Below are 15751 nucleotides of genomic sequence, written 5' to 3'. Positions count from 1 at the left end.
GCTGCATATTCACGTCTTCTTTTCTTTGGGAATCATGTTGCTGCTGTACGACATACCTTTGATGGAAATGCAGAATTTGAGTTCGTTTCATTTGAATATCGTTTTCCCTTTCTTTTTCCTTTTCTCCTCCTTTTTTTTTCATTCACCTGCATTCTTTTCTAGCTTTGGACAGAAACAAAAGATGATGTCTGGGCGTACACGTCGTCAAAATTCCACTGGGAGGCACAGTGATAGACGCAACGAGAGAGCCAGGCGACCTACTCTTCCTCCCACACCGCCGTCATCATTTCGACAATCCTTTTCATCTATCGACTCGTCACAGGAACAGTCTTCAATGCTAGAAGAGGAAGTACCAACATCAATCTCGTGGCCTATAGCTCTAGCCGTCATACCAACGCTCGGTGCCTTCTTTGCCGGCAGTGCAGAGATATGGAGCGACTTTGTGATTAGTCTCTTGATTCTATACTATGTCTACAAATGGATGACAGGCAAGTATACACTTCATATGATTGCCACCGAACAAGCGATCTTAAATTTTTTTCTCACTGATATTTGTAGTTCCCTGGTCCCAATACGAGGAAGCACGTTCACGACGCATAATTCATCAAAATGCCACAGCCAGCAGACGTTCGTCAACAAAGCAATCGTCTGTCGCCGACGAGCTACGCCGCCATGAACGAGTTGGACTGTTTTGGGTCATTGCGTCGCCCTGCATCGTTGCTTACACGCTGCGGTTTAGCCGCTACCTGTTGACAAATCACGAGCGGTATACCACATACTTTAACGTCGGCATTTTCGTACTGGCCGCGCTGATCAAACCGTTTGAGCACGTCGTTTCCCATCTCCGAGAGAGCGCCGAGCAGCTTCAAGCTCAAGCCAAAGAGCTGGGTCTCGAGAAGCGAGAAATCGATGTTTTGCAGGAGAAAACAGATGCGCTTGCCGCCGAGATAGACGAGCTTCACGAGGCCATGGCAACCAAGCAAGATCTGGGTCAGGTAACTGCGGCACAAAAAGAAATTAATTAAACTGGGAAGGGCCCATTGTTGTTAATTAACATGTGAATATATGCATTTAGATCACCGGCGAACTTGATCCGATGCTGCAAAAGCTCGCAAAAGCCTCGCAACGAGCCGAAACAAAGGAAAAGTCGTTCCAAAAATGGTCGGAGGAAAGATTCCAGGCACTGGATACCAAATTCAACGAGCTCGACGATATCATCACACGTTCGATCGAAGAGGACCAACGAAGGTCGATGCAGCGCACCTTTGTCACGCTCATGTTTGTCCCGGTCAACATCCTATTTTGGATCGCTAATCTGGTAACAAGCATTCTGCCCGCTGCGCTCTCCCTTCAACAGTCAGCGATCCTTTCGTCTGCCTTGCCCTCATCTTCTACTACGTGATCAGCCGCCGTTATGTGATGCCACATTCGGGTCAGCAATCTGGAACAGAACCATATATTTTGGACATATGTATTATACAAAGCATTCTTGGCCATTTTAATTTTGTATATTGATATAGTACAAGCATCAAGATATCATTAAATATTTACAATATTGATTATTCATCGAGATCAGAATATGTTTCCTCCCAGTTGTCGCTGCTGCCGACGAGGCTGGATTCGGTGGATATCCAGTCCTCATGGTCAAATTGCTCAGAGATTCGATCGTCCAGCATTTGCGGATCAACGTCTGAAAGCGATCTATTTTCCTCATCCGTTGTCTCTTCTGCATCCTCGTCAAATGCATCCTCCTGTGTCGTCAACTGTGTTTGATATTCCTGCGTATTTGAGTCGTCGTAAAAGGTCTCAGAACCCTTTGTTACTGATGCATCGTGCGATTGTGGTATAACTATTTCGAACGGATACATGTCCTTTCAATGAATCATTAGCATAATCCCATTTTCTCAACGGTATCCTGAACACGCACCGGAACCAGATTGATCATGTCGCCGTCGCTGACTTCGACTTCCTTTTTCATAGGGAGCAGTTGGCCGCGCAGCAGTGACGGATTCGCAGCAAGCTTTTTGTTTGGAATATACAGCAACGTCAGTCCACCCGTAACTTTGCTATCAAAAAGTAGCAGTAGCAGCAGCAGCAGCAGCAGCATACATACTCTTTCTACAAAACATCGACCATCTTCAAGCAAGGTGATCTTGACTGTACGAGAGGGCACGCGTTAAACTGGTTTGCATAAATAACGCTCCAAGACACGATAGAAATTGCTTCAAACCTTGTTGCTTGCTTACAAACCGATTGTTAATCTTGAACTTTCCTCCGCGGCCTAGAATGAAGGGCTTCTCAGGCTCTAGGGTAATCTCCTCTCCTGTTGTCACATTTCGCAAAAGGGCCATGACACACACAGACGCGGACAAGAATTGAAAACCTGCCACGAGAAATTCCGGTTTTGCATGATAACAGCTTTTCTCGCAAATTGTCAAGACGAAATATGAATTGCTAGAAAAGCTGATGTTTGCTTCATGTATGCTTTACATGGCCGTGATCATGCATAGTAGTAGTACACCATAACAGTACAAAAAAATATTTCGAAAACAGAAGACCTGGACTAGGATGAACGTACTGTATATAGGTATCAGACTGTTGAATAGATGTGTAGAACGCCACGCAAATTCCACGAATTTATCATTGTTCAGTATGCCATGTACTGTACACAATGAAGTCTACCACCGCGGTGTAGACAATCATGCACCTACTCTGTGCGCGCGGACTGATGTCAACGACGAGCCCTCTCCTCCTGGAGCGGCAGCTCCGCTTTGTTCCCCGTTCCTGACCCCTCATAACGAAAAGAAGCAATGGAGCTTGGCACCGCGGCGACGGGCATTGGCTACTTTCTAGTGGCCTGGTATACGTTCATGTTCCTTCTCAGTCTTCTGGGACAATACGTCTGGTAAGGAATTGATGTTGGCCTCTTCTCATTTGCAAAGACCTTACATGAACCGGGGCTCTTAGCCAGACGCGGTATACTCGAAAGCCCAAACCTGTTTCGCCAAAGCTTGGTGCTGATGCTCCAGGCGTGTCCATTATACGACCTCTCAAGGGTGTTGACCTGGAGCTAGCAGACAATCTTCGGTCTTCATTTGAACAGCAGTACCCAAAGTTTGAAATAATATTCTCAGTTGCTTCCGCGGACGACCCAGCCGTTCCTATTGTCGAGCAGCTTATGAAAGAATACAAATCAGTGGGTTCTCGACTGATTATTGGTACGCTTCAGAAAAGATGGATGAGGAATAATATGTATATATTGATTACTCCAACAAAAAAAGGCGATCAACCTGTAGGAATCAACCCCAAAATAAACAACATTGTCACGTCATACAAGACTGCAAAGTATGATATCCTATGGGTCCTCGATTCAAACGTGCATGTCGACAGCAATACTCTTGGACGCTCGGTAGATCAGTTGTTGGAACCAGGCATTGGTCTAGTGCATCACCTTCCAGTTGCTATGCAACCCGCCAGCTACGCGGCCGAACTCGAACATATTTTCCTGGACACGAACCACGCAAAGATGTATCTCGCTATCAACCAAGTTGCCGTCGCATCATGCATCATGGGCAAGTCAAATCTATACAGACGCTCTGATCTCGATCGCGTGGGCGGGCTGGCTGCATTTGCTCAGTACATGGCGGAAGACAATATCATTGGTGAAGCATTGTGGCACCAAGGACTTCGACATCGCATGAGCGCAGATACAGCGTGCCAAATGTTGGGAGATATCTCACCCATGGAATACTGCCGGCGAAGAGCACGATGGGTTCGTCTTCGCAAATACATTGTCACGGCTGCTACATTGACGGAGCCCTTCACTGAATCAATCGTGTGCGGGCTCATGGGAGCAACTGGCGCTCATATCCTTTTCGGTTGGCCCGTCGCTCGTTTCTTCGCATTGCACTGGTTACTTTGGTTCATCAATGACTACTTTATATACAAGACTTTGGTTTCCTCCGCATCGTATTCTAAGCGCCGAGGTCGTCCGCACTCACGACTAGATCTGTGGAGATTTATCCGTGCATGGCTATCCAGAGAAATCCTTGCATTGCCACTGTATCTTTACGCAATGTTTGGAACAGAAATAACCTGGCGCGGACAAAAATACCGGTGCCTACGTGATGGCACGGCTGCCGCCATCTCAAAAGATCTATCCCCTGATGCCGCTTGCGAATACACTCAAGTATCCGTCGCAGTATCACCGAACGACAAAGACAAGGCTCATTAGATAGTACCCCTTATCTTAATCTACATAGAAACCATTTGTACAGTGTAAACCAAATTCAGCATAATATCCTCATCCATGTTAATTCACATCCTATTAAATGATCGGGTCCAGAGTGCAGTGTGTGACCCCAGCTCACGAATTCTCACGAGATGCAAGTTGGTAAATAATACCTTCAGTAAACATAGGTTTTCTGCTGACGATATCTATCAACGCGACATCGTGAAAATGATGACACTACTGCAATCAAGCTTTACATAGTTTATGAATTTCAACTTTTTATTTGGAATACACTAGGATAACAGAGAGTACAGGGTTTTCAGTTTACTCGTCGCGGTTGAAGGAGATGCCAACGTGGATTTGACCGTGGCTGGAGAGATGGAGGTGCTTGGGGAGGTCTACCAGGGTATCGATTTGCTCGCCTTCGTAGACGGAGGTGAAGTCGACCTTGCCTTCGCCGATATCATCAGTGCCAGCTGTGTCCTTGTCAAGGACGCGAAGGTAAAGCTTGTGGTGCTTGGAGCCCTCTTCGATGGGGAAGGTGAAGGTCTGGTTCCAGACCGGGGATTCTTGGTCCTTCAAGACTTCAGTCCTTTGCTTGTAGTCCTTGTCCAACCAGAGTTCGACGAAAGCGTCGTTCTATGTACATAGATTGCATGTTACTTGAATTATTCGTTATCGCGCTTGCTCTTCAGTAGCAACTTACTTTGCCAAAGGTATCTTCACGTTCCAAGTTTACACCTTCGTCTATAGATACGAGCATCATCAAGTGTTAGAGGAGCTAGATGCATCGAGATTTACAAGCAAACACTTACAGACAGTAACAACAAGGGTACCGCGGGGAGCAGAAACAGAGGACAACATATTTACAGAAATTGAGAAAAGGTAGAGAACAGCGTCGCTTAATGCGAGCAGCCTTTATATATGTTCGCACAATGTATCATGACGTATGAAAATTGAATCTGTAACTCGGCAAAATATTTCGTGTCGGTGTTATGACCGTTTGGCCTTGGCAGTAGTATATGCTGGTGCTGGTCGATTGAATAACTAGTTTTGTCTGACTCTTGCACTCAAACTTGATTTATTCTTCAATCACGCTACGTTCTTGTTCAAACTAAACCAGGAATAAATGTACGTAGATTTGGCATCATTTGATTACGCGATGGGACCTTCTTGGTTGAATTCTGCGTCTTTTTTCACGATTACGAAATAATTGGGGTCAACGAGCTCATTGGCGTCCAGCCACAGAGGTAAACTTATCGGCTATACAGATGATCCTTGGCTAACGATTCGTCCGGGCGAGAGTATCGAATTGGGCGATATGTGGCGGACAGTAGTAACAGCTAGTCTGGCGCCGCTGTTGTTGAACAAAATGCTGAATTTGACAGACTACACTGTGAAACGGGAATCTGCAATCCCATTTTCCGTAATTTGGCCGTGTACGCAGGGAAGAATGCATGATTTTCATTGGGGGCTGCTTTTCTCGAATGATCAACATACGCTCGGAGCATCCCCGAGCTTTACGCGCTATTATTGAACGACGACCTGTATAGTCTTTCTTATTTGGCTCGCGCGTATATGCACGTCCCCCTTTCTAGATTTTCCATGTGGACACAGACACCATGCCCAAATTTTCATAGAGCCCCGAAAAATAGTCTGCGTCGCCGTGCGCTGCTGCTGCTGCTCAAGATGGTTTTACTCGGTGGCGACAGCGGCGGTCACTTGACGGGGAGGCGACGGTGAGAGTCCAATACCCAATGTGCAACCGTAGTCTCCGATACAATCCGTGTGTGTTTTGACGCGTCATTATAAACATGTAAACATCTAGTGCATGCACACTAGGCAATTTGGAGTACTAGTTTATTCGGGATATCTGGTGAAACGCGCGTAGTTATTCAGCCACACTTTTGCCGAGACCCAATTGAGTGTTTCATCCCATGCATGAATATATAGTTGTATTGAGAAGGATTCGCCTGCAGCGACGTGTCATTGACAAGTAGGATTTCAGTTGTTGACAAGCCAAGATATAAAATTTGCAATCTCTTCTCTGTACGTTTGACTTGCTTTATCGTCCTTCGTGTGAACTTATCGTGACACTACGCGTCTCTTCCTGGAACGTACTTTCAGATATCACCTCGGCTGACGCTACTCGATTTCGCTATTGACACAGACAGCGGCTAGTAATCCAATTTCCAGTTCTGGATGGCTCACGCTATCTGTCATAAGAATTTCATGAAAACCCGAGAAGCAGACCAAAGCAAAGGACGTGAAGAGCGAGCGATGAAGAGAGAAAACATTAAAAACTCAGTCATCCTCTATCAAAGCAAAAATATCAAAGAAAAATTACGAATGACCCACTTTGACTTACTGAATAGGAGCATTCATTCCATCAAAAAAATATTCTTCTCATATAATGCTGATATGCTAACGCTGCAATAGCGAGGTATCTTTGGATTACCGAAATTTCAGCAAGCCAAACTGAATGACTGCCACAGTGACATACTGATGGGACCAACGCGTAAATCCCACTCCACAGATAGTTATGGTTATTTCAATATATTCCATCGATAGCTAAATATAATGAACTTAAACATTTTCATGTCTCCAATTATGCTTCCTTTATATCAAAACTTTACAACCTTTCTATGCCTGATTTGCATCTCATCCCCACATTCATATTTTCTTGCGCAAAGACGATACCTCTGAGTATGATGATGATTCTTCGCCCGGCCCAGTTAGATGTCTTATTCCTTGAAAATTACTATACATCTTGGACCGACAGATATTGTCAATTATTGGACAGAGTAATTGCATTGCTGATGAAGAAGGTCGATATCGATCGATACACTCATGCGTATACAAATGAAGAAAAGATAGGAAAAGTCGGAAAATGCATGACGGAGATTATTTTCATATCAAGGTCATTTGGACTTTGAACCAACGCGGCAGGCTGATCGTAGTTCATTGCATAGTTGTAACCAAACTCGCTAACGCGCGTTGTGGGCATGATGGCTAGATGAACCCTTGAACTTGCAACCTTTAACCCAAGCTATCGTCGACGCAGTTTTTGAGATACCCAATTCGGTTTAAACAGTAAGCAATATAAAAGCGGGGCAAACCAATTGTTCATCTTTCTATCTCTTCCGCCTTCAACGTGGCATTCTTCTGCTTTCGTGGCCTTTTCCCTTTTTCTGTCTTCAATACGCACATAAACAAATAAAAGAAAATGAAAATTTGCCAATTGATCTGGTGGAAGGCTATAAAACTTGAGATGAGCAAAGAGAAATGTCCTCCGTATTACACAAAAGAGGCTGCAACGTGCAATACTGTGTCGATATTTCCCACACAGTGGTGTGATAATCGCAAACAGCACTGGAATAGTAAAAGAGAAAAAGAACTATAGTCAGACTGGGACTGATTCAGAGAATCCGTTATGATTACAAGCATTTGCATGTTGTGCACAGTACGCTGAGGTTTGCGTGAAGATATATCAAGGACGTGGCCACTGGACATTATTACCATATTCCAAATTGGAAACTGTGATTATCGCATACTCGTGTGTTCCATGGAGAATAAGCGATGTTTATAAGTAGAGAATGGAATGCGAACAGCGAGTGAGTGACCATAGATGCGACAGGCATTCGTAAGTGCAGCCTAATAACATTTACAATTACATGGTACTCTTCTAATTGGCGAAGAAAATAACAAAGCAAGGAACAAGAAACTCTTTCTTGGAGTCATTCAATCGGGCAAAGTGATATTATCAACGTCTTTTTCAAAGGCATATTTCATACAATGACGAACGAAACAGAATGTATCATTGGCCCATTTAATCTGACACCCAAAGTTTGTTATTATAATAATTGCTATTAGCTAGTCGCCCCAATTCATCAGAAGAATAAAAAACTTGGTATCAGCATAAAGTCCTGCATCTCTTTCTATCTATCAAAATAATTTGAATCGCTGTCTGTGTGCACAGCTTTTGATCGATTGTTGTTGTCATTCAGGAGCGCGAGCGACATAACACGAAAATCATGTCACAAATCTTCCAAACAATAATACAATATGTATTTTATTTGCTTTCTTCGATGTGGGAGACATACCGATTACAACATGCCACACAATGTCTTCTTGCAGCGTATTCTCTAATTTCAAATTTCAAACCCGGGCTGTATAAGGAAGCACAAAAGCTCAATCCTGGCTTTGAGAGTTTAGAAGAGATACATTTATCCAGATTGATAGATTGTTATTCCAACTTTATGTTTTCTCAATATCTTCCTAAGGGCGCCTTTGAATATAGCTCATTATTAGCTACTTTTCTGCTAATTCTTATTTTATTATTTGCATTAGCTGGTCTTTTGAGCAACGGCTATGGATGCATGTAAATTGGACGTTTGCGAACATGTTTACTTTTGAGCGTGTTTGTGTGTGTGTGAGTGAGGTATAGAAGTACAACACATTGCATTTCATCAGATTTGACACGGTTTTCTATTTACATTTATCACAGTAAGCAGTTGGCATCAATGAGATGCAGAAAATGACGTGTGGCAGGACTGTGATTCTCCTTTGGAGATGATAATATGTCATGCTTGTTTGTTGATTTTGGAATGCTGGTGGTATAATTGTGCGGGTATTCTGGTATCATGCTTGACTTGGTAGATGCAGGTGGTGAACCTGCCGGTTGTGAGGAGCAGAATGATAAACAGGGTACATCGCTGCGCAGGGTATTATTGTCTTCTGTAAGTGCTGTCGACGTCGAATACGCTGAAAACAGAGAAACTGCTGACGATCGTCGGCGGATAGCATGTATTGTGGAAGAGTTCAGCGCCTTTGCGAGGTCGTGTTTCTCTGCATCGCGTTGCATACAATCCTCTGAGCAATACAAAGAATTCTGAGAGCACGAGTGAGTTAGACGACGGTCCTTCAAAGTACATGGATGTATTTACAGACAAGACGTACAGAGTAAGCACTGATAGCGTTGTCGCAAAATGTACACCAATTTGTATCGCACATTATTGCTCAGTTTTTCAAAGAGGAAGAACACGTCGACGGATAGAAATGCCGGCATTTTTATACATACGTAATAAGTAGCCGTTGCGGCGGGCGGAGACTCGCCAAGACCCCAAAAGATTATTACAGAGAGTTCTCGATCCTCCACACCTAACTCACACACGCGGTAGTGCTCCGATCGGAGTGCTCGGAATGTCTTTCCCCTCTTCCGTCATTGACGCTCTTCTCTGACGTTTTCCTTGCCATTTTTGTAAACACGGATTCGAGACTTTGAGCTCGTCTGCGAGCTATTTTGGGTAGCGACCTTTTGACCAAAGTTAAATTACAACAATAGCAATACAATCAGGAGCAAATAAGATGCACAGGAAAGAAACGAAATCAGAAAGAAGGATATCGAAGAAACAAAAGACTTTAAGTATACTGTTTGTATTCGACTGAACAACCATACCTATTACTTACGCGAAAAGCATTCCCGAATTCACGGGGACCTCCCACGCTCATATAGTAGTGTAATAAGTATCTTTGTCATAAGCAAGGATAATTGGAAGACTTACCGTTTGACTATCATTGGTATTGCTGTTGTGGAAGAAGCATATTGGCTTTAGGGCCTGCAATGAGTAACGGCGAACTGCCCTTTGCAACAAGCGGCCAGGCAGCGGCAGCACCATTCTCGGCGTTTTCTTGTCTAAAGCTAGTCTGTCTAAAGGTAATCGACTTGTAAGAGATCACAAACAGAAGAAAGTTAAAAAACTAGCAGCCAGACAAATTGTGGCAAAATATTCCAAACAGACTGGATCGTCTGCCTGAAGGTCAAAACAGGAGTGTTAAATACTGACGCTTTGCGAGAACTTGAAGTTTGCCTCAGGTCTATGGTGCTTTATTATCTGATCTACCAGATATGCCACAGCTGTCAGAAATAGATGTATCTAATGTGTTCGCTGATGTGTTCGACGAGAACTCGCACAATGATTCTGCTGGCATGCGAACACACCTGCTATATATGGTTTCTAGTCTTAATTTTGCGTAGGGATAATATATCTTGGAGGTCTACTTACCCGAACGACCGCCTGAATATACCGGGAATTCGACAGAGTCTTCCTCGAAGAAGCAAAGCGGATGCAAAACCGTGGGTGAACGGAGGTTTATGAAGGCCAAGCGAGGTTATTCTACAGACTCGGATCAGCATGGACTTTAGCGAACCAAGCACAGCGAGCGAAGCGAAGTGTGAAGCGCTTGTTTGCACTAAATTTGGATCGTTGTTTCGCTTATTTACAGTAACCACAAAGACCCGGACATGTGCTTCGGTACTTTAAGCTTTGATCACTCAAGTGTCTCGGTGTCTGTGCATATGCTTATATCCTCGGCTAGTTTATGTACATGGTGCTAATGACTGAAAATCAAGCTGATCTCGTGGAATACAGTAATATCATATAGGAGTCCAGTTACATGGACAAGAATCTTATCAATCTGTGAAACTGGGACAGGTTGCACTTTGCTTCCACCATCAATCAGCTCGGGATTAATGATTAACTAGAATGAATTCTTCGTGACCAACATTTTCATGGCATTGAATGTTTGTGTGTGGAGGTGAAAAAGATTCCCCTTTCACTTTGCGCACTCGAGCGAAAAAGATTTCCCGCTTTACTGCTTTTGATCTGAAACGGAACCCGGCACTCCGAATATATAGATACAAGCTTTTCTTCAATTTTCATTGTTGACAATGGCACCCACTCTGCCATTAGATCTGCAAGAGGTCATTTGTACCTTGGCTCTGGGAAACAAGGTCAATGATCGTTTTGCATTCGTTGCAATGACCGTCTGCAAAGCGTGGGCATATTTTATCTGCAGCATGTTGTACCGGCAAGTTGCATTGTTTTCCAGCAGCTCGAGTAACATTAATTGCTAACATGAGCCATTCTATTTCTAGAAACTATGAGATCAAAGAATATGTCAAGTTTGTAGACTTTGTCAAGACGGTGACGTCTCCCAATACGCTATTTCCATATGGCAATTTCGTGCGATCCATTGACTTTACGGCCGTGAATCGATATGGCATCGATATGCGCGCTTACAAGCTAATTGCATGCTGCAAAAACCTTTTTACCATGACTTTGGGCCACCCTACATCTCTGAGACCAAATACGTTCCGCTTGATGGCCGAGACTTGCAAACGTCTTCAGACCCTGCACATGGGCGGCCTTGGCGACCATCCTTTCATTTTGGAATGTGATTTTTCTGGCATGGAGGCTCTTCGTACAATAGAGATATACACGACTGCGCTCGCTGCCGAGTCTATCAAAACATTGCCGCGCTCTGTGGAGCATGTCCGCTTGATACAGGTGGATACGATCAACGACGATGATCTGAAAAGTTTCCTCAACGGACGAAGTGCTTTGCAGTCTCTAGTGCTTGATGATTGCCGTTTCATCCGGGGTCCCATAGCCGAAATGATAGAGCCATTGACTGGCTTGAAAAAGCTGGTTTTACGTGGAAGTAACATCGACGATGATAGCTTGCAGGGACTTGACAAGCTGCCGTTTGAGCTCGATACTTTACGTATCGCTTATACCCGTGTCTCGCCCGCGTTTCTGGAGACCTTGACTGCTGGCCAGCTCAAGGTGCGTCGGTTAGAGATATCATGATGTTTGCTGTAAAAAAAATATTTGCAGTCATTGATTCAATATCTTCTGCCGGGTTACATGTAATTACAAAGTGTGATGACTGGTCACAGTAAAAAATATTGGTTCATTTAGAGATAGCATGTTATAGTTGGTATACTGCTCCAAACGAAGCACAAGTGACGGCTATGAACCAATCCAGTTACATTATTCTGCTCTGTCGGTGTAAGAGCATCATGATCTTGGAGCAATTGATATATTTGAATCAAACTATGATGCCTTACATTCTTCATTTACAATTAAACGACGAATGTTGAGTAAACGTGCTACGTAATATGTGCTTGTACCTGCAATGTGGCTCGTAAATAGTAACTTGTACGCGTTTCTATTTCTGCTTGCATGTTTTCGTCGTCATCTTTGTATACGACAAATTGCGATACTTGGGCACTAAATGGAATGGATGTTTTAGAACAGTGGCAGAAAATAGTAAGCGTGTATAAGATTTACTTTCAATACAGAGTATCCACCGAAACAGGGCTACATTTTCAAAGCAGAAGGAGTTTTCGATATTCTTATTACATAACCAAGATAGGACTAAGCTTATTGAAATCCAGGGTCGTTTGACAATCCGCAATATTCAATCAATTGAACTAAACACACAATTCTATGTACTTGCTTAGCCTCGTCAAGTTATGTATCATTTCGTAAATGAAAGCGGGGTAAATGCAGAACACGAGGAAAGGAAAAAATCATATCGACTAAAGCGGGGACTGATGTAGTAATGTTAAAGTTTGCCGCGTTTATCCGGTACTGCTGTCCACGCAGTTTGACAAACATTGCCACAACATACACAGATTGGCGTCTTGTAAACACTTGCACTGCATTTACAGCTTCTTGAGGAGGCGGCGGCGGAGCAGGCGCAATGGAAAAGCTATGCCGTCGTGTTATTTTTACACGAGCCGAGTGCCTTTTTCTGGCGTATTCAAGAGGCGCCTCATTTCTGTTTGCGTATTTTTAACCTCAAGTACACGCTTCTTGTGTACCCAGCATTTAAGGGAAAAAGGGCGCCAGTCAGCATTTGCTTCTTCCGTCTATTGAATCTTCTCCTCTTCCCTTAGTCCTTTACAGTCTTTTAATTACGTATCAGCCTCCCTTGTTCCCTATCTAACTAACTAATTTCCTGCCATTTTAACCAAACACAACATCAATGTACACTACCACCGCCGCCGCTACCGCCGTATTGGCATTCATTGCTGCTGGTGTCCAGGCAACCATGGCGCCAACTTATCCTCAGCCCGGCACCGTTTGGACTGCCGGCAAACAATACACCATTACATGGAGTGAGTGTCAATTATTCCTGTGCGTCTTCCATCCTAAATGACAAACATCCTGATAATTGTATTTCACATAACCAGAGGACGATGGTGCTTCTCCCAAGCTCACGGAAGCATGGAAAGACTTTTCAATTGGTACGGATATTGATCCTAACTGATGAATAAGCATAATTTCTCTCTAACTTAGTGGCACCGCAACGTAGACTTTATGACCGGTGACAACATGAACCAGATCAAGCTCGAGAATGTTGCTTCTGTAAGTTTTAGCTTTTATGTCTTTAATTGCTGTGAGACACAAAGACTAAACTGCTCGGTCAGGGATTGGATGCCACAAACGTCTCGTCCTACACTTGGACAGCTCCCCAAGTTGATCCCTACTCCGCCATCTACTTCTTCATGTTCAGCAACTGTAAGTGCCTTGCCCCTGGTGACAGAAAATGATGTCGATCCGTGATGGGGTTTTTTACTAAACAAGGTAAAAAATTCAATAGCTGCCGGTGACAGTGCTTGGACTACCCGTTTTGCTATTGTTGCCAACGACGGCGACACACCTGCTGCTGAGCCTAACAAGAAGCAGCCTTCAGGTGAATCCATTCCCTGGGGTGTAGGCAAGCTTGTCCAAGGTTCCGGTGCATCTTCAAACGGCACCGCTGCTCCCTCTACCGCTGCTGCTCCCTCTACCGCTGCTCCTGCCTCATCCTCCGCCGCTTCTGCCGCCAGCTCAAGCCCTGCCGCCGCTAGCAGCAACAGCGCTGAAGCTTCGTCCTCTGCCAACTCTGCTTCTTCTTCTAACTCTCCTGCCACTTCTGCCTCAAGCCAGGATGAACACACCAACGACGTGTCTGCATTGTCCGTCCCTCGCGTGGCTACCGCAGCCGCCGCACTCTTGACTGCCGCTTACGCTCTCGCCTAAGCCGAGCCGCTCCTATTATTTATGCAATAGCCTGCCGCTGTAATAGCTTACAACAACCCAATCCGTTGAAAGAATATATATATAAATATATAAATTACGTGTATTTTTCGTGAATGTTAACTTGAGCGTGCGTGTGGGTGTTAGGATGGAAAGGGTGGATGATTGCCACTAGGGCACAAAAATGGCGTCCTTCAAGTTCTTATATGCGGTTTCCAGGTCATCGTTGATAATGATTCGGTCGTATGCTCCGGGTTCCTTGGCATATTCCAGCTCGCGCTTGGATGCTTCCAAACGGGCCAGAACAGCTTCCTCGCTTTCAGTACCGCGGCCACGAAGACGCTGCTCCAAGACTTCAAGGGTAGGTGGCTGGATAAAGATGTATCGAGGGTTCAGCTGAGTCTTCTTGACAGACTTAACACCTTGCATATCAATGTCCAACACGCAAACTTTGCCAGATGCTACAACATCCTCAACAGCCTTGATCGATGTACCTAATATGTAATGTGAGCTAAACTAACTCTTTTTCTTTTTTTTTCATAAACATTTAGAGCGAAATTTACCATACATGTTACCGGAGAACGTGGCGCTCTCAATAAACTTGCCTGCAGCAATCTCCTGCTGCATCAGTTCCTTGGTGACAAAGTGGTAATCTTTGCCATTGACTTCGCCCGGTCGAGGAGCGCGTGTGGTGTCTTTTCGAAACCGGAATTCCAAGTGAGCCGAATGTGAAAGCGAGTCGTCATCTTTAACGGCTAGTGAACTTACGAGAGACGCTAAAGCCAAAAGTATCGGGGAACTCGGCAAATAGGCGCTTCAACAAGGTCGACTTGCCAGACCCTGAAGGACCAGAAATAACAAAAATCTTTGCAGCAGTTTGCATTCTATCGACAACTGGCCTTGCCAAGTAACCAAGAAAGAAAAAAGAGGGATCGACGCCAAGTGGCTGGGCGGAGGCGGGGCAGCTGCAGAGCGAAAATGGTGCCTGGATTTCGTCGCCCCTTTTCCTTCTTTAGCAGCAGCAGCAGAAATGTTTCGTCGAGCCGTAACAACAATACCCCGCACCACATTCAATGTCGCCCGACATTTCTCGAGCACATTGACCTCAAACTCAGAGAGTGCTTTCATGAAGGAATTCATTAAGCCTCAAGAAAAAGGTCCCGTAGAGATCGCCATAGAATCAAAGGTACCACTTTGAAATTGTGCAGCTTGTTGTTGCTTCCCTAATTCACGGTAACCCTTGTGGGCAGCTCATTGAAGAGTTCGATCCAGCCACGATACACATTGTTAACGAGTCGCACATGCATGCTCACCACGCCGCAATGAAGGGTAACACCAACAAGGAAACTCACTTTCGGTATGTGTGTCGCTATGCGGATTAAAAAAATCATGCGTTGTTAATCATCTGATTTGTAGCGTCACACTGGTGTCCAATGCATTCGAAGGAAAGGTATGGATCAGATAGGTGCTAATTTTTTTGCTTCATTGCTGGCTAACCCCATGCGGTACTCTAGTCATTAATGCAACGCCATCGTCTCGTATACAAGGCACTCTCAAAAGAGCTTCAGGAAGGCGTGCATGCATTGACACTGAGGATTAAGACACCGGAAGAGTTTGAAAAGAAAATTTAACAATGCTATATTATTAT

At 44.4% G+C, this 15751-nt stretch overlaps 9 protein-coding genes across 9 annotated transcripts; 5 read left to right on the top strand and 4 right to left on the bottom strand.

Annotated features, from left to right (window-relative positions):
• Nucleotides 1-181: 181 nt before the first annotated feature.
• VTP01DRAFT_1918 (uncharacterized protein) lies at nucleotides 182-1402 on the top strand (the record flags this gene model as incomplete). The annotated part of the gene is made up of 3 exons (XM_069380321.1): nucleotides 182-488; nucleotides 559-995; nucleotides 1076-1402. 3 exons carry the CDS (start codon nucleotides 182-184, stop codon nucleotides 1400-1402), a joined length of 1071 nt encoding a protein of 356 aa, XP_069238342.1.
• Nucleotides 1403-1559: 157 nt separating this feature from the next.
• Nucleotides 1560-2351, bottom strand: VTP01DRAFT_1917 (uncharacterized protein; the record flags this gene model as incomplete). Its single annotated transcript, XM_069380320.1, has 4 exons — nucleotides 1560-1871; nucleotides 1928-2020; nucleotides 2114-2157; nucleotides 2231-2351. The coding sequence occupies 4 exons, from the start codon at nucleotides 2349-2351 to the stop codon at nucleotides 1560-1562; spliced, it is 570 nt and encodes a 189-aa protein (XP_069238341.1).
• A 459-nt stretch (nucleotides 2352-2810) lies between these two features.
• On the top strand, nucleotides 2811-4234 carry VTP01DRAFT_1916 (uncharacterized protein; the record flags this gene model as incomplete). Its single annotated transcript, XM_069380319.1, has 3 exons — nucleotides 2811-2905; nucleotides 2968-3218; nucleotides 3282-4234. 3 exons carry the CDS (start codon nucleotides 2811-2813, stop codon nucleotides 4232-4234), a joined length of 1299 nt encoding a protein of 432 aa, XP_069238340.1.
• Nucleotides 4235-4555: 321 nt separating this feature from the next.
• On the bottom strand, nucleotides 4556-5095 carry VTP01DRAFT_1915 (uncharacterized protein; the record flags this gene model as incomplete). The annotated part of the gene is made up of 3 exons (XM_069380318.1): nucleotides 4556-4870; nucleotides 4938-4978; nucleotides 5047-5095. The coding sequence occupies 3 exons, from the start codon at nucleotides 5093-5095 to the stop codon at nucleotides 4556-4558; spliced, it is 405 nt and encodes a 134-aa protein (XP_069238339.1).
• Nucleotides 5096-8732: 3637 nt separating this feature from the next.
• On the bottom strand, nucleotides 8733-9244 carry VTP01DRAFT_1914 (uncharacterized protein; the record flags this gene model as incomplete). The annotated part of the gene is made up of 2 exons (XM_069380317.1): nucleotides 8733-9122; nucleotides 9191-9244. 2 exons carry the CDS (start codon nucleotides 9242-9244, stop codon nucleotides 8733-8735), a joined length of 444 nt encoding a protein of 147 aa, XP_069238338.1.
• Nucleotides 9245-10961: 1717 nt separating this feature from the next.
• Nucleotides 10962-11883, top strand: VTP01DRAFT_1913 (uncharacterized protein; the record flags this gene model as incomplete). The annotated part of the gene is made up of 2 exons (XM_069380316.1): nucleotides 10962-11101; nucleotides 11169-11883. 2 exons carry the CDS (start codon nucleotides 10962-10964, stop codon nucleotides 11881-11883), a joined length of 855 nt encoding a protein of 284 aa, XP_069238337.1.
• Nucleotides 11884-13066: 1183 nt separating this feature from the next.
• Nucleotides 13067-14106, top strand: VTP01DRAFT_1912 (uncharacterized protein; the record flags this gene model as incomplete). Its single annotated transcript, XM_069380315.1, has 5 exons — nucleotides 13067-13199; nucleotides 13275-13328; nucleotides 13397-13449; nucleotides 13512-13602; nucleotides 13685-14106. 5 exons carry the CDS (start codon nucleotides 13067-13069, stop codon nucleotides 14104-14106), a joined length of 753 nt encoding a protein of 250 aa, XP_069238336.1.
• A 168-nt stretch (nucleotides 14107-14274) lies between these two features.
• Nucleotides 14275-14986, bottom strand: VTP01DRAFT_1911 (uncharacterized protein; the record flags this gene model as incomplete). Its single annotated transcript, XM_069380314.1, has 3 exons — nucleotides 14275-14597; nucleotides 14667-14798; nucleotides 14872-14986. The coding sequence occupies 3 exons, from the start codon at nucleotides 14984-14986 to the stop codon at nucleotides 14275-14277; spliced, it is 570 nt and encodes a 189-aa protein (XP_069238335.1).
• A 243-nt stretch (nucleotides 14987-15229) lies between these two features.
• On the top strand, nucleotides 15230-15734 carry VTP01DRAFT_1910 (uncharacterized protein; the record flags this gene model as incomplete). Its single annotated transcript, XM_069380313.1, has 4 exons — nucleotides 15230-15289; nucleotides 15354-15460; nucleotides 15520-15553; nucleotides 15618-15734. 4 exons carry the CDS (start codon nucleotides 15230-15232, stop codon nucleotides 15732-15734), a joined length of 318 nt encoding a protein of 105 aa, XP_069238334.1.
• Nucleotides 15735-15751: the final 17 nt, after the last annotated feature.

Source organism: Rhizomucor pusillus, assembly GCF_041956525.1.
Source record: "Rhizomucor pusillus strain CBS 183.67 unplaced genomic scaffold VTP01scaffold_11, whole genome shotgun sequence".
NCBI classification, from domain to species: domain Eukaryota; kingdom Fungi; phylum Mucoromycota; class Mucoromycetes; order Mucorales; family Lichtheimiaceae; genus Rhizomucor; species Rhizomucor pusillus.
The sequence above is the reverse complement of the archived record's forward strand: the minus strand, read 5'-3'. Positions and strand labels throughout refer to the sequence as shown.